The sequence below is a fragment of the Bufo bufo genome, chromosome 1 (genome assembly GCF_905171765.1).
Source record: "Bufo bufo chromosome 1, aBufBuf1.1, whole genome shotgun sequence".
NCBI classification, from domain to species: Eukaryota; Metazoa; Chordata; class Amphibia; order Anura; family Bufonidae; genus Bufo; species Bufo bufo.
Genome location: NC_053389.1, coordinates 620525308 through 620551084, shown reverse-complemented (window position 1 = coordinate 620551084; position 25777 = coordinate 620525308). Strand labels below are relative to the sequence as shown.

The 25777-nt window shown below is 42.7% G+C and overlaps 1 protein-coding gene across 2 annotated transcripts in view; it reads left to right on the top strand.

The window, feature by feature from the left end:
* Nucleotides 1–25238, top strand: part of AP3B2 (adaptor related protein complex 3 subunit beta 2) — a 102178-nt gene extending 76940 nt beyond the window's left edge. For both annotated transcript variants that reach the window (XM_040413782.1, XM_040413781.1), the window contains exons 17-27: nucleotides 1913–2043; nucleotides 3349–3460; nucleotides 3781–3934; nucleotides 4714–4891; nucleotides 6657–6729; nucleotides 8150–8256; nucleotides 8388–8619; nucleotides 12477–12561; nucleotides 12670–12767; nucleotides 14294–14432; nucleotides 24129–25238. In XM_040413782.1, the coding sequence (XP_040269716.1) occupies nucleotides 1913–2043; nucleotides 3349–3460; nucleotides 3781–3934; nucleotides 4714–4891; nucleotides 6657–6729; nucleotides 8150–8256; nucleotides 8388–8619; nucleotides 12477–12561; nucleotides 12670–12767; nucleotides 14294–14432; nucleotides 24129–24279 (1460 nt within the window). In that variant the 3' untranslated portion in view covers nucleotides 24280–25238. The remainder of the gene's footprint in view (nucleotides 1–1912; nucleotides 2044–3348; nucleotides 3461–3780; nucleotides 3935–4713; nucleotides 4892–6656; nucleotides 6730–8149; nucleotides 8257–8387; nucleotides 8620–12476; nucleotides 12562–12669; nucleotides 12768–14293; nucleotides 14433–24128) is intronic.
* The last annotated feature ends 539 nt before the right edge of the window (nucleotides 25239–25777 follow it).

The window sequence follows — 25777 nt, the reverse complement described above, 5'->3', positions numbered from 1 at the left end:
AGTACCTTCTAAGAGCAGGAATTATAATTGATCTAGGGTCAGACTTGCCCACCATATTACTATAATCAGTTCCTGCAGTAGACAATCCCATTTAAAGATAATTTGGAGCTAAGCACTTGCTGTTGGTTACAATTCCTATAGAGCTGATTAAGAAATAGCTAGCATCAGAATTTACCTATATAATCTGCCTATAGTGCAGTTAAAAGTGGACATACCACCTATTTTCGGAAGCTTACTTGTCAGCTTTACTGTATGGACTGCAACAGAATTTGCAGAGTCACCTCGTTATCATTAGCGGGTGGATAAGTTAATAACTGTTTTATTTTACAACTGGAGGCTATGATCAGGTAGGAAAGTAAAACTGTACACACAGATAAGGCAATGTATGCATATCATCTGTCATTTCCTTGTCTATAGGGGAGAGGACTATCTTTCATCTCTTCGTAGAGACTGTAATAATCTATGACACAATAGAAAACGGATCCGTCCTCCATTGACTTTCAATGGTGTTCAAGACGGATCCGTCTTGGCTATGTTAAAGATAATACAAACGGATCGGTTCTGAACGGATGCAGACGGTTGTATTATCTGAACGGATCCGCACAAAACGCGAGTGTGAAAATAGCCTTCCTCCTAAAACACATACTACAATAAAATATATTGGAACACGTCTTTTATCATCTTCCAAACCAAAATTAGACTGTGTCGGGCAACCTCTAAAATATATACTCTGTAGATTTTGAACAAAAGGGGTTCTTTTATTTTACTAAAATACGTCTATATTAGGCGTATTTCAGGCACAGATGGCAGAGCAACGGTTAGTTGCGCCGATATCTGCGACTTCTCCCTGCTCACGCCAGGTCTAAAATTGTGGGCTATGTCTGTTTCAGGCATAGAAAAAGGTCTAAATGTAAGACAGCTCGGAAGCTATCTTACATTTAGAGCTGGCGCTGGATGCGCCGAAGTTATGGAGAGGCCTGCGCTTCTTCATAACTTCAGTGGATCCACCGCCAGCTTAGGGCTTTATTAAGATCGGCATCTAAAACGTCAAAAAATGTGCCCCAAAAGGTTTTTACAAGAGAATTCCTTTTTTTTTCTCGTTTCTAATCATATTAAGCATTTTATACATATCTTCAAATGTAAGTGCCATTATTACCACTTTCCTCCAGTGGCAAAATGTTGGGAAATAGTAGTCTAAGGGTCCATTCACACGTCTGCAATTTCGTTCATTGTGGACCCATTAATTTCTATGGGGCAGCACGATGTGCTGCCCGGATCCGGAATTGCGGATCCGCACTTCCGGGTCTGCAATTCCGATCCCGAAAAAAATAGAACATGTCCTATTCTTGTCCGCAATTGCGGACAAGAAAAGGCATTTTCTATGAGAATGCCGGTGATGTGCGGTCTGCAAAATGCGGAATGCACATCGCCGATGTCCGTGTTTTGCAGATCCATGGATCCGCAAAACATACACGGAATGTGAATGGACCCTTAGACTGTGTTAATAGTCATCAGCACAGGCTATGTGAATGGAGTAGGTGGGCACAGCTGGTGGCCTTGCTCACCTGCATCTGCACTCTCCAGTGTGAAGTGGTGAACCAGAAGAGTAGCTGCGGGTGAACAGGGGAGAAATTAGAACTATTTTTTTCAATTTTACCCCTAACTGAAGACTAATATAAACCAATGAGTGTCCATAAGGACATTCACTTTCATATGTTTGTTATGCCCCCATTAAAGACTAATACAGTGTATACCCCAAGTTGTAGAAAATGCTTAGCACTGTGCTGCACTTGTGAATGTCACTTTTATAAATATTGTAAGAGAGATTGTTAGAAGGATATTGAATATTTAATAGGGATTTAAAGAGGGCTAGTCCTTTTAAAACAAATAATCCTTTTTCTCCTAACCATAGATCGGGATCACTTTCAGTTGGGCTCACTTTCTCATCTGTTGAACGCCAAAGCTGTGGGTTACCAGGAACTTCCAGACTGGCCAGACGATGCTCCCGATCCATCTGTGCGCAACGTGGAGGTGAAGGAAGCTGTGCGTGCTAACCTGAGTATAAAAAGGGATGTGGGCAATGCCCACTGCTACCTCCGCTGCAGTGCAATGCTGCATTTTATCCTGCATAAAAACCTGCCCCTTTCTACGCGCTTGCTTTGTTTTTCTGCTATGGGCTATAGTTTTAGGCTTAGGCTTTTGCTGCAAAAGATTCCTTTTTTTATCCTCACTGTGTCCAGTTTGTAAATCAGATAATGCTGTTTTGATTTAGCAGTGCTGTCTGCAGTATAGCTCATTTTTGGATTCCATAAGGGGATGTATTTTAAATGAACGATCTTCCTTTGTACTCAGGAAGAGGAAGACACTGAGCCCACAGAGTGTCACATCAGCCTGCTGGGCGAGTGGAAAGAGGTGTCACTTGTGTGTGATTGAGTGTGCACTTACTCTATGTGCAGTGACCTACATCCTCCGCTCACTTTCACAAGCTTCATAGTACAATTGTCCTCGATATGGTTCAAACGATAACCATTTAAAGGGATTATCGCAGATGAAAAATCAGATTCTACCAGTGATATGATATTTCCTACCTTTTTTCTTAGTCACTGGATGAGTTCTACATGAACTGAGACGTAATGCGCATGGATGTCTGTCAACTGTGTGCCCTTACTGCTGATGCTCACCTTTTCTGTATAAGCCTCCCTTACACTGCACCTACCTTTTTTTTTGTTGATGGCTTCTTACTAGCTTACTTTGTATTATACATTGTAATTATACTGTTTTCTATAGCTTCCTAAATAATTTACCTACTTGGAGCTCAATACCATGCTTTCTGTTTGTTATAATCAATATACTTTTCTGCGACCTTTGACTAATTGCTGTAGCAATACTGGACATTGATAACATATTTATAGTCCCTTCTGTATTATGAGCTACCTATAAGCAGATCATTTCAATGATTTCATGTCTAAATCATTGTTACACATTGGATAATAACACAGAAAACCAGATTGAGACAAGACAGATTCATTCAGCCGCTACTTTTGTATAGTTTTAATAAGTGGTCTCAGAGGTTTCTGGTATTCACTTATACTCCCCCCCCCCCCTTAGAGTTATATTCAATCCAGATGTTATAAATGAGTGGAAAAACACTTTTTGCTGGTTAAACATGTATGTGTTCCCCTCCCACTCTAAGCCAGAATTATTTTTTTAACAGACACAGGCCTAGATTGTATATATTTTTTCTTTCACTTTTTAACTAAAAACTGAATCATACTTGAATTCTGTCTGCTGACATGTAATATCTACTTGACCATTTCTTGCGGATAGTAATACCATTGACCCTTCCAGGTTCCTGAATGGACTAAGTGCCCAAGCCGAGAAAAGAGGAAAGAGAGGGAGGAAAAACCATTCTATTCTGATTCAGATGGTGAATCAGGACCAACCGAGTCTGCAGATAGTGGTGAGACATTAGTTAAAGCCAACATTGCTGTTGATGATTTGATGAATGAGGCTCAGTGCACACTGCAAATGACGAAATGACGTACGGTAGATGATAAATATATATAGGGCTTCATATAGTAAAATGACTACTATTGTCAAATTTCTTTTGCAACAGTTTTTATATTTTAAGTTGTAATATTTTATTAATATAATGTTATTTACATTGTAAATGAATGTCATTAATTATTTTGGATTTGAGTGAACTGCATTTTAGAATTCACATATACCGACAAATGCCTTATCTATAATATAATATAATATATAATATCTTTGTTACAGAACCAGAGTCCGTGAGCGAGTCAGAGAGTGGTGGGAGTGGCAGTGGAAGTGGTTCAGGGTCTGAGAGTGAAGAGGAGGAGGAAGAGAGCGAAGATGAAGAAGAGTCTGATAAGGAAGAGAGTAAAAAGAAGGATGAACCACAGAGTGAGGGAAGGTATAGAGAATTGTGAAAAATAAGAGCAAGAATAGTCCTAATGTGCTTATTAGGACACAAAATAGCTTGATGCATACGGTCCTCCCTCTGAGGCCTTGGTCATATCACCCAATTTTTTGCTGCCCTTAGGGTACTTTCACACTAGCGTTGTTTGAATCCGGCAGGCAATTCCGTCGCGGAAACTGCCCGCCGGATCTGGAAAAACGTGTGAAAGCGGATTACATTTGAATCCTGATCAGGATTCTGATCACAATGAAAAAATGCATTGGAAAAAACGGATCCGCCATTTATGGACTTTTTTTCACATTTTTCGAGTTTAACATGCAAAAGCCGGATCCTGTTTGACGGAACACGTGGCGCCAGATCCGGCATTAATGCAAGTCAATGGGAAAAATGCCGGATCCAGTGTTCAGTCAAAGTGTTCCGGATTTTTGGCCGGAGGTAAAAATACAACATGCTACGGTTTTCTAAAAAGCCTGATCAGTAAAACAAAGACTGAACTGGATGCATCCTGAACGGATTGCTCTCCATTCAGAATGGATGGGGATAAAACTGATCAGTTCTTTTCCAGATTTGAGCCGCTAGGACGGAATTCAGCGCCGGAAAAGAAAAAGTACCCTTACTAATCAAAAAAGTGGTGAAGGGTGGTTTAACACTATTCTGTTGGATCCTAATTGACATTATAGAGGGGCATTTATGTTAACAGAAAAATAAAATTTATAGGGTTGAAAATAAAGAAAAATATAAACTTAATAGAGACATCCTTGATTATTTGACAGTGATGAAAGTGATCGGGAACAAAAAACAACAGCAAAAGGGAAGAAAACCCCTGCAAGAACATCAAAGAAATCAGCCTCAGAAGAGAGCAGCTCAGAGAGTGAAACGGAGAGTGAATCGTCTTCAGAAGACGAGGATGAGGAAGAACAACCGCAGCCTGAGCCTAAAAAGAAGAAGCCTGTAAGACTCAAACTTATCTTACAAATTAATATTAGCCTCAGACCATAACCACTAAATAATCAATTATGGACCTCAGACCAGTCATCCTAAACTAATACAGACCCCAGACCAAACTCTGCAGATGCTCACCTCTTCTCAGGTCTGCAGCTTGCAGTCCTATTCACTCTCAGGCACCTTTGCAGACATCCTGACACTAAAGTACAGTGTGAACATCTGTGACAGTGTCTGGGAATTAAAAAGACTGCAAAAACCAGGAGAGGTGAGTTCTTGGGCTACTTTCACACTTGCGGCAGTGTGATCCGGCGGGCAGTTGTTGGAACTGCCTGCCGGATCCGCCGCTGACAAAGCATTTGTGAGACGGATCCGGATCCGTCTCACAAATGCATTGCAAGGACGGATCCGTCTCTCCGCTTGTCATGCGGACAGACGGATCCGTCTTGCATCTTTTCACATTTTTACCTGTCTGCGCATGCGCAGGCCGGAAGAACAGATCCGGCATTCCGGTATTTTGAATGCTGGATCCGGCACTAATACATTCCTATGGGGAAAAATGCCGGATCCGGCATTCAGGCATGTCTTCAGTTTTTTTCGCCGGAGATAAAACTGTAGCATGCTACGGTTTTCTCTTTTGCCTGATCAGTCAAAATGACTGAACTTAAGACAACCTGATGCATCCTGAACGGATTGCTCTCCATTCAGAATGCATGGGGATAAAACTGATCAGTTATTTTCCGGTATAGAGCCTCTAGGACGGAACTCTATGCCGGAAAAGAAAAACGCATGTGTGAAAGTACCCTTAGGGCTCTTTCACACCTGCGTTCTTTTCTTCCGGCATAGAGTTCCGTCGTTGGGGCTCTATGCCGGAAGAATCCTGATCAGGATTATCCTAATGCATTCTGAATGGAGAGAAATCCGTTCAGGATGCATCAGGATGTCTTCAGTTCCGGAACGGAACGTTTTTTGGCCGGAGAAAATACCGCAGCATGCTGCGCTTTTTGCTCCGGCCAAAAATCCGGAACACTTGCCGCAAGGCCGGATCCGGAATTAATGCCCATTGGAAGGCATTGATCCGGATCCGGCCTTAAGCTAAACGTCGTTTCGGCGCATTGCCGGAGCCGACATTTAGCTTTTTCTGAATGGTTACCATGGCTGCCGGGACGCTAAAGTCCTGGCAGCCATGGTAAAGTGTAGCGGGGAGCGGGGGAGCAGCATACTTACCGTCCGTGCGGCTCCCCGGGCGCTCCAGAGTGACGTCAGGGCGCCCCAAGCGCATGGATCACATGATCGCATGGATCACGTCATCCATGCGCATGGGGCGCTCTGACGTCATTCTGGAGCGCCCCGGGAGCCGCACGGACTGTAAGTATACCGCTCCCCCGCTCCCCGCTCCTACTATGGCAACCAGGACTTTAATAGCGTCCTGGGTGCCATAGTAACACTGAAAGCATTTGGAAGACGGTTCCGTCTTCAAATGCTTTCAGTACACTTGCGTTTCTCCGGATCCGGCGGGCACCTCCGGCAACGGAAGTGCACGCCGGATCCCAACAACGCAAGTGTGAAAGAGGCCTTAGTCAGGATGCTGGGCACCAGGACACCTGACAGCTCCTTTTGCCAGGACGTTCTGGGAGATTTGGCAAATATAAATTAATATTATGTTATTTCAGTCCCTGCAAAAATAAATACATTTAGCAAAACATTTACTGTAACAGTCTTCCATCATGGAAGATAAGCATATGTATAGGTGACAATTTTTTTTCCTACTTAGTTGACAGTTACCAAACCAACAATGAAGCAACCCAAGGAGACCAAGGAGATGTCCTTACTGGATCTAGATGACTGTGAGTAAAATGTTGACATAGTTTGTGTCACTGGTGTTTGTCTAACATAAAAAAAAACTTTTCTGACACACCTCAATGAGATATATTATAAAATGCTTGTTCATGCTTTTTTAAGATGTGCAGGTTGAAAAGAGACTCCACTCATCATTTATTTTTATTTTTTTTATCAGATCTTTTTTTTATTAGAAGGGTTAATCAACTGTAGAGTATCAAACAATGATCAAGCATTGTACATTGCAAATGATGAGTACAGAAACTTCCATAACACATCACATATGATACAGTCAGGAATCACCTATATATATTAGCATAGCTAGCTTAAACCCCTCCCCTCCACCCTTCCCCCCCTACCCCCCTCCCTCCCCTATTCCAGTGTCGGTTGTCTATCAATTACTACCAATAGAAGCCACATATTCCCTCCAGGAATCCCACAATTTACCATATTTGGCGGGGCAGCCTCTTTTCTGAAATATGATTTTTTCATATGAAAGCATGGTATTGACCTTCGATATGTATTCCTGAAACCCTGGCGGCTCAGCTTGTATCCAGTGCTGTGCCACTAACTTCCTTGCCACGTATAGCAGTCGCCCAATCGCCACTTTACTAACATCATCCGTATTTAGTTCTGCAGTGTACCCCAATATACAGATTTTAGGATCCTTCGGTAGGTGCACCTTGTACGCTTTCCTAACATTCCCCAGTACTGCATCCCAGAACTGTTGTAATCTGGCACAATTCCACAACATATGAATTAGATCAGCAGAGTCCACTAAACACCTGGGACAGTTGTCATCTGACCTGTACCCTATACAATGTAAAAAAATCTGTGTCTTGTACACTCTGTGAACAATAAACAGTTGTGACAACTTACCCCCCTCGCTTAAGGAAGTTAACGGGATTGCCTCCAAAATATCGGCCCATTGATCCATAGAGATCTCCCCCACGTCCTGTTCCCATTTATGCATTCTGTTTAAGGGATGAAGGTCAAGCTGTTTATCCAGCAGTAGTTTACTCATCATTTGTTTAATCAATCCAGTGAAGGGTGGTGGAAAAGTTTCCATGAAACTGAATTTACATAATATTTCTAGGTTCTTCTTTAAAGGGGTATTCCCATCTGGGACATTGATGGCATCACCTCTGGGACCCACTACTATCTACAGAATAGGGCCCCTGAAGTGGAAGACAGTACACTGGGCATATGCAGTTTGTGCTCCGTTCATTGCTATGGGACTTTCAAAAACTGCTGCGTGAGACCATTCAGCGGCCTCAGCTTCCCAACAAATATAACAATCAGAATAAATCCCTGCATCAACAACCCTGCTCCAGCGATCAAATGCAGATGCCCTGTAAAATTACTTCTTTCAAAGAACATGTGCAGATGTCTTTTATAATCTAACATCAATGTTAATTTGTTTCATAGTCTCAGTGCCCTCTGCTCCTCCTACAACTTCAGCAACTATTGTCTCATCCAGCCTTGTGACCGACCTTGAAGGGTTGTCACTGGCAGACTCTTCTCTAACCCCCACAGTGAGTAACGCCGTGCTGTACCATGGTGCTTTTAGGATTAGAAAAAAAATGTGCCATCAACTTAGAGTGGTCAGTATTCCTTTACATCTTTTAACTAGTCTTCTTGTATTTCTGTAAATTTTCCTTCTCAGGTAATCAGTCCTATATTTTCTTCTGTTCGCACATGTGAGCTATTACATAGGATGACAGGAGAGGGTCTCTCTGTGGAATATACATTCAGCCGCCAGCCATTTACACCTGATCATCGCATGGTGGCCGTTCTAATAAAGATCTTCAACAACACTGAGAGTGAAGTGCGAAATATCCGTACAAGTGAGCTCAAGCTGCTGTGTGGAATGAGGATGCAGGAGTTCAAGGAAATTGGTAAATATGAGTGCCTTCTGCAGTGTGGTACCTTCACACCACTAGAGCCTGTAATTGTCATGGCTGTGTCATGGTCTGGTGGTAGTGGACCGTGACACTTTAGCCATGCATGCTTGTTGCCGGTGGCAATGTGTAGTTTTTAGCATGGTAACACACTTCTCCTTTAAGGTTGTTGTCCCTTCCCATTCTGGTGGGTATGGGGTTAAAGTGTGAGCAATGTTGAGCTGGGTGTGGACTCTTATAGTACTTGGGCTTGGAGCCTGAGGTTAGTGGGACTTCAGCTTCTTGTGGAGCTTGAGTTATGCTGCCATCCTGGACCTTACCATCTGTCCAGTTTGAGGGCCACCTTATTGGACATACTGTCACGGTGGGGAGTGGGGGAAACTCCACACCATACAATGAAGGTTGGCAGGATATGGCACTAGTCCTGAAAACAAGAATAAAGGGAGCAGGAAACCTTCTAACACATCCCTAAATCCTAGCCCTGACCTCCTAACTGTATGAGCGAACCCTAATGGTGGGAGGGCTCATACCTGGAACCTCGGGCCCTACTAACCCTAGAGATCCCTGGTAGTCATGTCAGGGCTAGGAGACGACCTGTTTATCCATGACATGGATAAACCGGAGTCTCCAGCAGGCCTACCAACAAGAAATGAGCAGACAATAGCATAAACCAGATTGGCGGGTAAGCACCCAGCGCAAACAACACACACTGGAACAACAGCACTTACCTGCCACAACAACTGGATGAAACAACAACTGCTACTGACTAGTAGTTCCCCCTCTGGGAAACCCTGGAGCCCACTTCCGCAGGCAGGCGGTCAATGCAGTTTACGTCTTGTTGTAGTTTCATGTCTGGTCTTTTGATGTTGTTCGTCCAGCATGTATGCAAGGTGTTTCCCTGTGTGTTGTGCCTCCGGTGAGGGGGGCTCCTGGGTTCCTCGGAGAGGGAACCGCGTTGACAACCTGCCTGCGGAATCCCTGACAAGCAGAGCAGAGAGGATGGTGAGGCAGCTCTTCAGCTCATTGTCCTGAAGTAATTTGTCCTCCTGAGTGAATAGGACAAGTTTTGTGTGTACTAATAGGACGCCGGACATTTTATTTTTCTTAATGATTGCACCCTAGATAAAACGAGCCATTATAACTAATGAAAGGTATTTGGGAATATATTTATAATAAAGTAATGCTTAAGAATTTTAATTTCATTAATTCCTAGCGAACCCCTTTAAAGGGAACCTGTCACCGGGATTTTGGGTATAGAGCTGAGGACATGAGCTGCTAGATGGCCGCTAGCACATCCGCAATACCCAGTCCCCATAGCTCTGTGTGCTTTTATTGTGTATAAAAACCGATTTGATACATATGCAAATTAACCGGAGATGAGTCAGAACTTGAAAATATGACTCTTCTCTGGTCACACAAGTAAGATATGACTGTTTTATGTTAATTTGCATATGTATCAAATCGTTTTTTTTTACACAATAAAAGCACAGAGAGCTATGAGGACTGGGTATTGCGGATGTGCTAGTGGCCATCTAGTAGCCCATGTCCTCAGCTCTATACCCAAAATCCGGGTGACAGGTTCCCTTTAACCAACAAAGTGAGAGTCCGAAAATGAAGTCAAACTTCTGAAAATAAAAATGCAGATTGACCCTAAAAAAAAAGCTACCGAAGTACATTCTGCTTGTAATTTCCAGCGTCTGAAATGTTATTAAATAACTGTAAATTTTTCAATACATATTAGAAAAGAGATCAAGTGCTTTTTACGCACAGACTGTCTCGTACACAGAATTGATGATCGCAGTGGTTTGTGCATCCAAATAATGATGTGTGCGGTATGAAAGCTGACAGGTTTGGGATTTGTAATACCTATATTGATAACCTTATTCACACTGCATTTTACCTTCTTGTTAAATGCATATTTTGCAATATGTGTCTGTACTGGGCTTGATATATTATATTACTCATATATCTTTAAAGATATTTCCAGTCCAGCTTCTATTCCCTCCATGCCAGATTTTCTGTGTTACTGCTTTTTTTTAGCATGCCTGTTAGCATATAAATTTTTATAATTTTCTGTCTTGTATGCTATGAGGAAGGGCTTGTATGCCCGAAACGCATAAGCGACAGTGGTTTTAATATTTTTTTCCACTATGTTCCGAGTTAATAAAGGAATTAGGTTTTATTTGGGTGACGGATCTATCCATGTTTTTCCTACCTTTTTTTTTCTACTATCTTAGAAAAGAGGCCAAGTGCTTTTTACGCACAGACTGTCTAGTACACAGAATTGATGATCCCAGTGGTTTGTGCATCCAAATAATGATGTGTGCGGTATGAAAGCTGACAGGTTTTCCATAAGACCTGACCCAAGGGTTTTAAAACAGAACTGAGCATAGATTGGGAAGTTATGCAGAGCAAAACTCAGCATCACTGCCAAGGACCTGAAGAAACAATTGAGTGCCTTGGAAGCATTGGCCGATCTGCTATGCAGTGTTTGCACAAACGTGATCTGCATGCAGGAGTCAATCTGGGGACTCTACCTGTGATCTGTTTACTAAAGTCTGAAGAAAAAAGGTGGAACTCTTTCACTATAATCACCAAAAAAAGATAAGCATAAAGAGTTTTCCTTATGTAAAATATTGATGACTTACCCTCAGGATAGGTCATGTTTATCAAATCAGTGGGGGTCTGATTCACAGAACCGCCACCAATCAGCTGTTTGAAGAAGCTTTGTCGCTCCGTTGAGCGCTGTGGCCTCTTCCTATGCCAATGACATCATTTACATGAATGGGCCTGAGCTACATTACCAAGCACAGCCACTATACAATGTACGGTTCTGTGCTTGGTGAGCAGAGAGAAGGCCACATTGCTCGTTGGAGCAGTACAGTTCTTTCAAACAGATGATCAAATGGGGTGACGGGAGTAAGAGCCCCCACCAATCTGATCTTGATGACCTATCCTGAGGATAAGTAATGAATATTGTACTACCCAAAAAAACTTTTAAGGTAAGAACACTTTGCCAACTGTTAAAGAGGTTTTCTCATCTCAGACAATGGGGGCATATTGCTAGGATATGCCCCCATTGTCTTATAGGTACGGGTCCCACCGCTGGGACCCACACCTATATCGAGAACGGAGCCCCGAAAGAGAAGGAGGGTGCACTGCGCATGCGCAGCCCCCCCCCCATTAATTTCTATGGGGCCGACGAAAAAAGCGCTGTCTCGGCTATTGCCGTCTTCCCCATAGAAATGAATGGGAGCATCTGGCCGCGCATGTGCGGCACGCTCCTATTCACCTCTATGGGAGAGGCGGGGATTAGCGCTTGGTGGTGGACGAACCCCACGAAATCTGGGGTCCTCCAGCCACAGCGCTCCCCGCTCCGTTCTCGATACAGGTGCAGGTCCCACCGGTGGCACCTAGCAATATGCCCCCATTGTCTAAGATGGGAATACCCCTTTAAGCCTGGAGGTGGTTTTGTTATATCTTGTTAACCACACTTGGCAGTTTGTGGCACTACAAATATAACAGGGTTAGGGTCAGTTCCCTATGCCATAAATCTGAAAAGGGTAGTTTCTGCATAGATTTCTGCAAACCTTTTAGATGAATTGGACACTAGCAGAAATGTATGCAGGGGCAGCTTCAAAAGAAATGTAGTATTGCGTGGCAGCCATTCAGATCAATGACTGTCCAAGAACTATAGGAACAACACTCTACAAAGCAGTTATCTGTTCTGGTCCATAGAGGGGTTTCCCAAGCAGAACTATGATGTCCTCATGTCTAATAGTCCATATGGACAACCCCTTTAATGGATTAAAATGTTCTCTAACATACTGTGTTACATTTATTTTATTCCACAGAATCACTGTCACCAGGTGAAAGTACCTCTGTGATAATGGGCATTGATTTCTGTGACTCCACTCAAGCTGCCAACTTCCAGCTCTGGTGAGAGCTTATTTTATATTTATAGAAATATATTTATTAGTTCTGTACGTAGCCTTGCAAATACCCATGGAAAGAAAAGTGGCAAAATCGAATTTGTTCATTTTGCAGCACACACACACGGCAGTTCTATGTGTCCATCCAGCCTCCAGTCGGAGAACTAATGCTTCCGGTGTTCATGAGTGAAAATGAGTTCAAGAGAGAGCAGGGTGAGTAAAGAAATGTCAGATCAGAGGCCAAAAAATAGAGAAAACATATCTTGTGTCTGCTAGCTTTCTTGAAAAGAGCAAATATAATAATGCTCATGTAAGTAAGCAAAATCATGTTCAGATATGTTGCTTAGTTAGGGTACATTCCCTCGATCGCGTGGACCCATTCATTTCAATGGGGCCGCAAAATATGCGGACAGCAGACAGCATCTGTAGTTCCCTTCTGCGGCCCCGCAAAAAAGATAGAGTGTTCTATTGTTGTCCGCATTATACGAATAGGCATTTCTATCATAGTGCAAAATGTGGAACACAGCCAGTATCCATGTTTTGCGTATCTGAAATTTGCGGACCGCAAAGCACATACGGTCGTGTAAATGTACCCTAAGACTATGGTGACACATAGTTTTACCTGCAGTGCCCGGGTTTGGGGTGGGTCCAATGCCACGCTGGGTCACCCGGACACCGTCGAGGTGTCACCACGTGTTGCTGCTCTCCAGATGGGATAGTAAGGCATGGTGTACCCCAATGTGAAATAAGTCCAGAGAGTCAGGGTCTGCAGTAAACCAGGGTGCTTCTTTACTGGAGGAATTCAGGTACAAAGCAATACAGGCAAGGCATATGGCTGGCTTCTCCAGTCTCCTCCCTGGCAGAAGAAGGGTTTGATGCTGAGGAAAGGCCTGAGTTAGCTGTCCCTCTTTCTCTTCAGAAGGCTGGTACCCTGGTCCAAGGCTGGTGATCCAGGGTCTGTGGCAGCGTATCCCCGTTTCAGCATCTTCTTCTGGTCACTCAGTAGTCTGGCAGAGTCTCCTCTTCCAAGCACTGTTCCCTAACTCCAGTACACTAGGGGCTCTGACTGCTCTCCTTATATACAGTTTTTGCTAGACTAGAACCTTCTAGTGGGAGTTGTGGAGTGGAGAAACTCAGCACAAACAGATACATTGTTTCAGCTCCTGTCTGGTATAGACTTACATTAAAGCTTCAATGATACTCAATGACACAGCAGGTTTTCCAGACAAAAACAAGTTTCCAGACATAACATAGCTAAAACCAGACATTTAAAAGGTTAGGCTGTCTGCTTTTGTTCTGGGTTTTTCCCCTCCAAAACATGGTCTTCTTTAAAATTGTGAAATATTACCAGCTTCTCAATCAAAGCCCTAACAGTCTCTCAGTATTCATTAACCCTTTCGACAGAGCTATGTAAATACAATGATAATGAACAGGATATATATCACAACATATATATAAAATGCAGTTACACAGTATTAAACAGTATAAGTTAACCCTTTCAAGAGAAATAAAGTAAGAAGTTTTAACTTTGCATAGGGAATATAGACAAATGTCCAAATGTCAGAGTACTCCCTGCTCTAGGGCACTACATATCCTACATTGAGGTATATGGCAGGAAATGCTTCCAACATAGACAGTACATCAGTTTGTCCTAAGAACTTAAAGTATACCAAAAGTGTGCCGTATTAAATGAAACATATCCTAATGCATATATATTACTATCTATTTGTGTAATGCAGGAAAACTTACTGGTATGAATGAGATCACAGAACGATTGTCAGTGTCTGGGAAGTATCAAAGTGACCATGTCATTGTACAGCGAGTCACATCTGCTGCTAACATGAACCGTGTTCCTTGTGGTGCGGATAAAGAATACAGGTAAGAAGCACTGAAAATGGGATCATTCCTAAAGAAATCTTCATTAGGCAGGCATAATAGCAGTATATCACTGAAAAGGCCATAATTACTGCTAAAAGATTAACACTCCAGTTCACTGAAGGATGCACACAGACCCAAATGTGATATGACGTATTCTGGTTACAAAAGGTTATCCCCTATCCACAGAATAGGTGATAACTATTAGATCAGTGGGAGTTCTACCTCTGGGATCACCGCCGATTGGGAGAACTGAGGCCCCATGGAACTCCCCAGGAAATGGATGGAGCAGCTTGTCAAAATGTGCACCGCCGCCTCATTCTTTTTTATGAGAATGCTGGAGACCCAGCGCTCCCATAGAAATGAAAGAAGCTTAGGGGCACATTCCGATCAGCTGCTCCGTCCATTTCAGGGGGAATTCCACAGGGTTTGGGGGCCACTGTTCTCGTGATCTGTGGGGGTCCCAGCGTTAGGACCCCCCCTATTCTATGGATAGGGGATAACTTTTTGTAATAGGAATACCTCTTTAAACAGATGTAAAATTCCGATGAATATCCACTCAGACCTACCATACATGAGGGGTTGGATGCTTACTATTCTACAGGCACAAGAATGAAGATGTATTTAGGTGGTGTGGTGGAATAGGCATTCAGATGAGAAATTTGAAAGGACGCTTCAGGGTCATTAAACACAGAACAGTACAACACTGATGCCACATCCTAAACTTTCTAATTACCTTTTTTTTGACACTGTTACTCCCTTTGTTCTTCTCCTTGGTGCAGGAAGAGCAAGCTTGCCTTCAGTGGTAGTTCATGTGGGTGGCAGACTACATTCCCCATCTTGCATTGCTGATACCTACAGGATTCCAGGCTGTCATCCCCCATGCCTCTGGCTGGTGAAGAGCAAGCCCCCTCTTGTGCTTCTGAGGCACCTCTGATAGTTGTCATTTACAAGCTCCTATAACTCCTAGAGCTAGAAGTGAGCATGCTTGGCCAGCAAGATAAGGCTGAACTACAGGTCATAACTAGGGATGAGCGAACCAGAACTTTACAGGTTCAGTATTTGGGCAGTGGAGGAATCCCGTTATGGATTCTGTTAAAGGAATATATTGGAATTCTATGACGGAATGGAAAATCGAAGCCTTTAAGAGTTTGTTTTTCGTCCTGCATAACGGAAACCAGACAGATCCGCTATGCTTGGCTATAGACTTGTATTATGACGGATCAGAACTGAATGCCTCTTAAAGTCTTCTGTTTTGCATTCCATCATATTCCGTTATAACAGAATCAATAACAGGATTCCTCCACTGCCGAACCTGTAAAGTTCGGGTTCACTCATCCCTAGTCATAACCATAGGCAGCAGGTAATAGACATCACGTTTTGAGCCAGTAAGTGTGTGATTTGTGGGAAACTGAAAAAACTGTTTGGACACTACAGCTGTCATTCACATCATGGGGGAAAGGCTGTGGTGCCACATGCATGGAACTTGGCGTGCTACAACCTGCAGGCTTACGTCTGGTACACTTGCGAGATTCAAAGTTCATTTTCTAGGGACAGAGGTATGCATTACCTCCTGTTCCGTGCCTTTATCTATGCCTGTCAGCAATTTTGCAATAACAAAACTGCAGACAGACTCCCTTTAAAGGGAACCTGTCACATTACACGCAGTGTTTGAGCTGCAGGCAGCATGTTTTAGATCAGGAGGAGCTACGCAGATTGATATGTAGTTTTGTTGGAAAATATTAAGTAAAACATGTAATTTATTCATAAAAATTTCTCTCATTTTGGGCTTTTAAGTCAAGGAGGAGGTCCTATCAGTGATTGACAGCCTTTCCTGTATGGCTGTGCATATAGTTATAGCAGACAGTCACTGATAGGACCGCCTCCTTGACTTAAAAGCCTAAAATGAGCCAAAATTTTAATGAATAAATTACAATTTTTTATGAATATTTTCCCACAAAACTATACATCAATCTGCTTAGCTTCTCCTGGTCTATAACATATTGCCTGCAGCTCAAACACCATGTGTAATGTGACAGGTTCCCTTTAAATACCCCACTGTTCCCACGCCATCACTTTGTTCCCTCTGCATATATGCCCATTGGGCCTGCAGTAAGCACATAGCTGTTGCAGTCACTGTCCACAGTGGTCACGAGCAATGGCATAGGAGCTGCAGGATATTTAACATATTTATGTAGGTTTTTTTTGTTTCTTTACACACCTCCGTTCTTTGCCAGTTTTAAAAAATAGATCTTTGAAACCCCCTTTTAAAGGATTTGGAAAATTCTTACTAGTATTCCTTATGTCACGAGGGTGTCAAGATCCACGCCTGACTCCGTTATACCCGGGGTCAGGAAGTCACAGCGGTTGGCTGCGCACTCTATGTAAGATAGGGCTGTTTCCTTATGGTAGCTTTCTGGGTTTGCTTTGCAACCCTTTTTGGCTCACTCAGGGATCCGTAGCTCCTTCTCCTCAGCTGTTCCTTGTCCAGCACTCCCAACCTCCTTATATTCCCCTCTCACACTTCTCTGGTTGCCAGATATAGAGCTTCCTGCCTGGACTTCTATACTGACCCTCTGGAGCTGTGTTGCTGCGTTCTCTGGTTGTTGGTCCAGAACGCTACCCTCCGGATCCCTGTTGGACCTTGGTGGTCTGCTGTGGTCGCCCACCTGGGTGTATGTGTTTGTCTGTATTGTCTGTCCTCTCCCTGGTGTTTCCCTCTTAGTGTCAGTGGTGCGGACTAGCGATCCCACCGGCCCGTTCACTATCTAGGGCTCATTCTAGGGAAAGCCAGGGTTTAGGCACGTGATCGCCGCACGGGTGAGGAACCCGTCTAGGGACGTCAGGGCAGTCAGGTGCCAGCCGCAAGGTGAGTCAGGGGTCACCACCTTTCCCTCTCCCTTGGGCAGGGCTTTCCCTTTTCCCTCCCTGTGCGTGACGCCGGTCATTACACCTTAAATGCTCCTAAAGTGCATGAAGTGTCACTAGCAGTTGTACAGAGGCGTTTTTCACACTTCAATGCGGTTTAGAAGGCCCCCGACTGCCTATCAATGGCCCATGTGCCAAGTCACTGCCACCCCATCCATGGCAACCAAGAGGGCAGCAGTCATTTGATTTACTCAAGTGGCAGCTTCCTTGCTGTCCCCAGGATGGTAGCTGAACCAGGGGCGTAGCTAAAAGGTCATGGGCCCTGGTGCAAGAGTTCATCCCTCGGTGCTTTGTGGCCAGGGGCAGGGGAGCACATAGCCTTCCTGCTGCCTGAGGCAAAAATTGAAACAGCAACCCTCCCCATGCCAAATTCTTGACCTAACCCATTTCCTCCAGCCAGAGGTGTAACTTGACCAGCATGCACTTTATATAATACTGGTATCTTCTTATGTGGCACAAGGGTCTTTGGGCCCCCTCAGGCTCCTGGGCCCGGTAGCGACTGCTACCTCTGCACCCCCTATAGCTAGGCCCCTGAGCTGAACTGCTTCAGCACCTGCTCAGCAGAATGCAGCTGGAGACAACCCGGAAAGTGGTGATGTGAGTAAATTGGGTCATTTATGAAAAAGTGGTAAGAATTGTCAGAACGCTTTAATTACTATTTATTGAGGATTTTTACTCTGTATCACATACGTCGATAGGCGTCAAGTTTTGTATACTGGTGTACCCATTTAACACCAGGTTGGAAAAACACATTTAAACGGGTATTCTGGTTATAGAAAGTTAGCCCCTACCCACAGGGACGGGGATAACTATCAGATCGTGGGGGCCTATCGCTGGGCCTCCCACCGATCGAACGGGGACCCCATTTCCCGTGAAGCCCCCCTGTAATGGACGGAGCGGCTGGTTACAATAGGGGGCTGCTACTCCATTCATTTATATCCATAAAAATGAAATTAACATGTTTCATGTGCATTCAACAGCGCAATAAAATTTGCATGCTGTTTTACCCAATCCTCAACTCCAACATCTGAATACACCCTTAGGCTTCTATAAGATGCCAGTCACCTGATTATGTGTAATGCACCATGCTGGCTAAGAGCCTATCAGCCAAAGCATAATAGCAGCACCCTCTGTAGTAGCCTAAATGAATATATGTCTTGAAAGCAGGTATGTTGGTAGTGGTAGAGAGGAGGAGGCTGCAGCCATGGGCAACTATGGTGAAGAATCCAAGGGAAAGAAAAAAATATTATTAATCTGTAAAATAGTTCTATATTTCCCCATGGCCTGCTAATCAAAAGTAGCTAGACTAATTAAGATTATTTCTACTTAAAGGAGTTGAGCACAGATATTGATAAACTATCCTCGGTATCGGTCATCAATATCAGTCTGGCAGGGGTCTGGCTCCCACCCCCCCCCCCCCCCCCCCCCAACACAACCACCACCAATCAGCTGTTTGAAAGGGTAGCAGCGTGGAAAGGCCATCCAGTGTAAATGATATTTAAAAATGTAAAATATTTCTGAACTACATATGCAACAGTGTTATTTCTACACTTAAGACTATGTTAATCAGTTGCTTTCCTAATGCAGTGACACAGATATTCCGGAGGCAGAACCCACATGTATAAGGTAGTGCCTGCATGGTGTGTTAAAGAGTATAACACCCAGTCTTCAGAAGTTTTATTCTTCCTCTGAACTTCACATCCAAACTTTAAGGCCTCTTTCACACGGGCGTTGCAGGAAAATGTGCGGGTGCGTTGCGGGAACACGCACGATTTTTCCGCGCGAGTGCAAAACATTGTAATGCGTTTTGCACTCGTGTGAGAAAAATCGCGCATGTTTGGTACACGAACTTCTTCACAGAAGTTCGGGCTTGGGATCGGTGTTCTGTAGATTGTATTATTTTCCCTTATAACATGGAGGGGTTAAAAAATAAATAAATTATAATTTAACTCACCTTAGTCCACTTGATCTCGCTGCCGGCATCTCCTTCTGTCTCCTTCTTTGCTGATTGTAGGAACAGGAGCTGTGGTGACGTCACTCCAGTCGTCACATGGTCCATCACATGATCCATCACCATGGTAAAAGATCATGTGATGGATCATGTGATGACCGGAGTGACGTCACCACAGGTCCTGTTCCTACAATCAGCAAAGAAGGAGACAGAAGGAGATGCCGGCAGCGCTATCAAGTGGACTAAGGTGAGTTAAATTATTTTTTAACCCCTCCAGTGCTATTTTACTATGCATTCTGTATTCAGAATGCTATTATTTTCCCTTATAACCATGTTATAAGGGGAAATAATAATGATCGGGTCTCCATCCCGATCGTCTCCTAGCAACCATGCGTGAAAATCGCACCGCATCCGCAACCCCATTCACTTCTATGGGGCCTGCGTTGCGTGAAAAACGCAGAATATAGAGCAAGTGATGCGTGAAAATCACCGCTCATGTGAACAGCCCCATAGAAATGAATGGGTCAGAATTCAGTGCGGGTGCAATGCGTTCAACTCACGCATCGCATCCGCGCGGAATACTCGCCCGTGTGAAAGGGGCCTAAATGTGTTTGTTATTTAGGATTAAAATAAGGTTAAATTATTTTTTTTGTTTTTTGTCAACCTTCAGAGTGCTACAGTTGCAGCCATAGTTTAGATATATAATATACCGTTATTATTTTTACATCCATTGCAACATGAATGACTCCAGGTCTGCCCATATTTCCTGATGTTAAAGACTTAGGTATGCTCTAACATCTCCCTGTGTACTGTGCATACATAGGCTAACATACGAACAAATGGATGTACACCGATCAGTGATAACAGTAAACCCCTGTTTAATGTTATCTTGTGACACTGGCACCTATCAGAGAGGGAGATATATTAGGCAGCAAGTGAAAAGTCAGTTCTTGAGGATGAGGTGTTGGAAGCGGGAAAAATTAAGTGTAGAGATCTGAGCAACTCAAAGAGCTAAATTGTGATGACTACACGACTAGGTCAGAGAAATTCCAAAATGACAGCTCCCGTATGTATTGGTTAGTACCCACTAAAAGTCAGGCATGTGAGCATTAGACATGCACCATGTAGCAATGGAAGAAGGTGGCCTGGTTCAATTACTCACTTTTTGGTGTAGATCATGTGGACTGCTGGGTGCGTGTGTTTCAGAATAGGTCATCAATTTTAAAAAAGCGGACAACCCCTTTAAATATGCACACTGACCAAAATAAATTATAATTAGTTCCCTATTTTGTGTTGGCTGTTTTGTTATAGAATATGTATAGTTTCACATGAATGGGGTGAAAATTGGCGACAGTTTTAATTGTTGTGAGTGTTTTTTCTTTTATATATTTTTAAGTTATTTTTGTAATATATTTCTGCTACATAATATGTAACTGACATTTTTTATTTTGCAGTTTTTCCTTTTTTTATTTTATTTGTATTTAATTTTATTAAAATTACACATATATATATTAGCCACATATGTCCCCCAAGAGGTCATAAAAAGACTGTTGGGGTGGGGATGGGGACGGGACAGGGAACAGTTTTATTTAGTAGTTTTTCCTTTTTAATTTTATTTGTATTTTATTATTTTTAAATTTTCTTTTATTATTTTTAAAATATATTTTTGCCACATAATATATCCCCCAAGACCTCTGGGGGACACTGACTTTTTATTTTGCACTTTTTCCTTTTATTTGTATTTTATTAGATTTTTCATTTTATTGTTTTCCATTTTTTTTTACTTAATGTATTTTTGCCACATAATTTGTTCTGAAGAGGTCACTGAAAGACCTTTGGGAGACAATAAGACTTATTTTATTTTTTGCACTATTTTCACTGTAACTGGATCATCCAAAGGACCCCCAGTTACAGAGGAAACCAGCCTCTTGTGGGGGCTTTGTACAAGGCAGAGCTGATCAGGGTCTAGTGACCCTTCAGCTCTGCATGCCTCTGCCCCGAGACACCTCACTGAGCGCTATGCACCTATCTGAGCAGAAGCGGTAATAAATTCTTCTCTTCGAGTCCTCTGCTGTCACTAACAGCTGGGGATCCAACCTGCTCCTGCTAGATTGCAGGTGCTCTAATCCAGCCCTGTGCGGCGCTCCCAGTGGAAACACAGCTGATCATGTCCTGCAAGATGGGGGCTGCGAGCCTTGGCTCTGGGTTGTGCACCCCTGCTCTGGACAATGTTCAGCTGGTAAACCTTTGGTTATGTGACTGTTACTTTGACATGAATCACCTCCCTAAACATTTTAGACCAAGTGCACCCCTTCATATCAGTGGTATTCCCTAATGGCAGTGGCCTGTTTCAGTAGGGTAATACATCCAGCCACACTACAAAAATTGTTCAGGAAGACCTTCAGAGGTCTTGTGGAATCCATGCCTCAAAGGGTTAGAGATGTTTTGGCAGCACAAAACGTACACAATATTTTATTGTTATGGCTGATAGGTGTATGCCAATACTTTATAGTTGAAAAATATAAATCAATATTAAATCCTCCCTTGTGATAAAAAAAAAAGTTAAATAAATATAAAAATAATCATAAACAAAGGTATTTTTATCATTAATAAACTTTCAATAAAAGTTCAAGTCCCAAAATATAAAATAATATATATTTACATATATATACATATTTGGTGTCATCATGACCTTAACAGCCTATCCAATAAATGTATAGAATAATTTATGATGATTAGTGTATGCTGTAAAAGGTGCTTTTTTTCCTTCATTTTGCCAAACTATAAATTAATACAAATGAAACACTAATGTACATGTACCAAAAAATGGCCCCACATAGAATACAACATTCCTTCTCTCAAAAGACAAACAAAGCTTCATACAAGTATGAGTGCAAAAAATTCTGACCACCAGAATGTAAGTGGAAAAATGAAAAAAAATAAAATTGTTATGGTTCCCTGCCCTCAGGGGGTTAAATGTAATGTAAATTGTCTCTAGGGCTACACAAACAATGTTATGTTCTGGCATCTGGGTGCTGACTGTTGACTGCTTGAAAATACTTTTCCCTTCACATACTACTATTACTATTTATGTGTCTAGTCTCCTTTCAGTTCTGTAAAAAAAATGGGGGAGATTTACTAAGAATAAAAAAAACAAAAAACAAAAAAAAATACCGCTGCATACTGGTACATTGTCTGGCAAAATGCCAGTATTCACGCCAGAATACTGGCAAAAAAGGGCATACACATTAGAGCACGTTTGGCCGGCAGCATTCTCTCCCGATCCTTCCAGGTTCAGCTGATACACATCTAATATGTGTGGCCACCTTTAGTGCACCAAAAAACACAATGGAGTAGCCCCATAAGCCACCTAGCAAACAGATTCCAACTTTCAGAGCTCCTTTGGAAAATGAAAGGTGGACTCTGATTGCTATGGGCAACTAAGCCAGTTTTCCTTTGCATCAGTTTAATAAATCTCCCCCAATGTGCATGCCATGTACCTTGCCAGTCTAAGTAACTTAGTGGCGGACTTAGCATGGCTTATTGGAAAGAGGGTGTTGCTTAACAGTCTACAGTCGTGGCCAAAAGTTTTGAGAATTACATAAATATTGGAAATTGGAAAAGTTGCTGCTTAAGTTTTTATAATAGCAATTTGCATATACTCCAGAATGTTATGAAGAGTGATCAGATGAATTGCATAGTCCTTCTTTGCCATGAAAATTAACTTAATCCCCAAAAAAACTTTTCACTGCATTTCATTGCTGTCATTAAAGGACTTGCTGAGATCATTTCAGTAATCGTCTTGTTAACTCAGGTGAGAATGTTGACGAGCACAAGGCTGGAGATCATTATGTCAGGCTGATTGGGTTAAAATGCCAGACTTGACATGTTAAAAGGAGGGTGATGATTGAAATCATTGTTCTTCCATTGTTAACCATGGTGACCTGCAAAAAAAACGCGTGCAGCCATCATTGCGTTGCATAAAAATGGCTTCACAGGCAAGGATATTGTGGCTACTAAGATTGCACCTCAATCAACAATTTATAGGATCATCAAGAACTTCAAGGAAAGAGGTTCAATTCTTGTTAAGAAGGCTTCAGGGCGTCCAACAAAGTCCAGCAAGCGCCAGGATCGTCTCCTAAAGAGGATTCAGCTGCGGGATCGGAGTGCCACCAGTGCAGAGCTTGCTCAGGAATGGCAGCAGGCAGGTGTGAGCGCATATGCACGCAGAGAACTTGTGGTCAATCCTCAAGAGGCGGGTGGACAAACAAAAACCCACTAATTCTGACAAACTCCAAGAAGTGATTATGAAAGAATGGGTTGCTAGCAGTCAGAAATTGGCCCAGAAGTTGATTGAGAGCATGCCCAGTCGAATTGCAGAGGTCCAGAAAAAGAAGGGCCAACACTGCAAATACTGACTCTTTGCATAAATGTCATGTAATTGTCGATAAAAGCCTTTGAAACGTATATAGTGCGTGTAATTATATTTCACTACATCACAGAAACAACTGAAACAAAGATCTAAAAGCAGTTTAGCAGCAAACTTTGTGAAAACTAATATTTTTGTCATTCTCAAAACTTTTGGCCACGACTGTACAAAGTTGTACCAAAACTTTTGCCACAAAGTAAACCAACCAATAGGTAATGTAAAGATAGACAAACGTGTCAACGTTCTAACAAGATGTACCAAAAATATCATACAGCATTCAACTGTGTCTAAATGTTACAGCAGTGGTAGATCTGCCCCATTATCTCACCACATAGCAGGAAATCTTATGTTCTCGTACAACTATGTTAATAATATTTGTAATTGTCTACAGATTTGCAGCTAAAACAGTGTCCAGTGGAACCCTCGTCCTGGTGACCTTGACTCTGAAGGATGCGTCTTCTGCCCTGCTGACTATCAATAGTGAAAAAATGGTGATTGCAACCATGTTAGCTAAGGACATTGTCCAGGCCTTGACACAGTGATCAGTTATTTAATATAGTAACAGAGAGTGCACTTCCTACTTGCACTAAAACAGTTGTGAACTGGTCATACACGTTAGATTAATGTCAGCTGAGCATCTAATGTATGTGGTCCCCTGACGGCAAATGTCAGGGACAAGCAGCGTCAGGCTGTTAGATTTCAACATGTCCTGAGCAAGGAAGATAAGCCACTGCCAGAAGTGTCTATCAGAAGCTTATTCCCCTCTTCCCACTGAGAACACATACATGCTTGTCCAAGCTAAGCATGCATGTGTATGAGGGTATCAGAAGGAATAGCTGTTTGCTGAACGATCATTCCACTGATGGCTAATGTGTATGACCAGTCTTAAAGGGGTTTTCTTGGGAGTAAAATACTGAAGTTCGTGTGCGGGTTCATGTTGTGGTATTTACTGAATTGCGTTATGGATTCAGTTACCCCGGACCATAACGCAATTCAGTGATGGAATGCCTTTTAGAGGCATTCCGTTATTCATTCCGTCATAATAGAAGTCTATGGCCTGCATAACGGATCCGTCGGGTTTCCGTTATGCTAGAATCCTCTCCTGCATAAAGTAAACCGGACAGATCCGTTATGCAGGCCATAGACATTCTGTTATGCATTCAATCATGGAATTGCGTTATGGTCCATGGTAACGGAATCCATAACGCAATTCAGTAAATACCACAACACGAACCCACACACAAACTTCAAAATATGAAATTTGCTCATCCATACTGATGACCTATCCTTAGGCGAGAGTCTGACTCCCGGCAACCCCTCCATCAGCTGTCCGAAGAGGAGTGGCATCAGATTTTATGGTCACATGGCCCATGTGCAGCTCAGTCCTATTCAAGTGAATGGGCATGGGCAGCAATACCAAGCACAGCCACTATACAATGTATGGCGCTGTGCTTGGTACGCTGTGAGATGAGCGATTCAGTTCTTTCAAATAGCAGATCCAAAGGAGTGCTGGGAGTCAGACCCTCACCAATCTAATATCCTTAGTATAGGGCAGGGATCAGCAACCTCTGGCACTCCAGATGTTCTGAAACTACAACTCCCAGAATGCTCTATTAACTTCTATGTGAGTTGTCAGAGCAGCCGACCATGTTTGAATGCTGGGAGTTGTAGTTTCACAGCAGCTGGAGTGCCGAAGGTTGCTGATCCCTGGTATAGGGCTTCAATAGTGCACTCCCGGAAAACCCATTTAAGAACAGATCCTGTGTGACCTGTGGAACATCTTAAACTGCTGTAAGTGAATTTGTAAGTTAGTATTTCTTCATAAAAGCCATCATGGGGAAGTGTAAATCTTTATTTAATCATTGTTATCCCTGAATCGGAGGAAGTAAAAATGTATACTGAAAGAGATAAAGATGCTGCAATCACATGGCCTGAATATTATTTTGAATTAGAATAAAGGATAGAACAATAAATGCAGAACCTTATGTATCTTTAGGGCATATTGTTACAATTACAGGTCTACAGTTATATTTTAAAAAA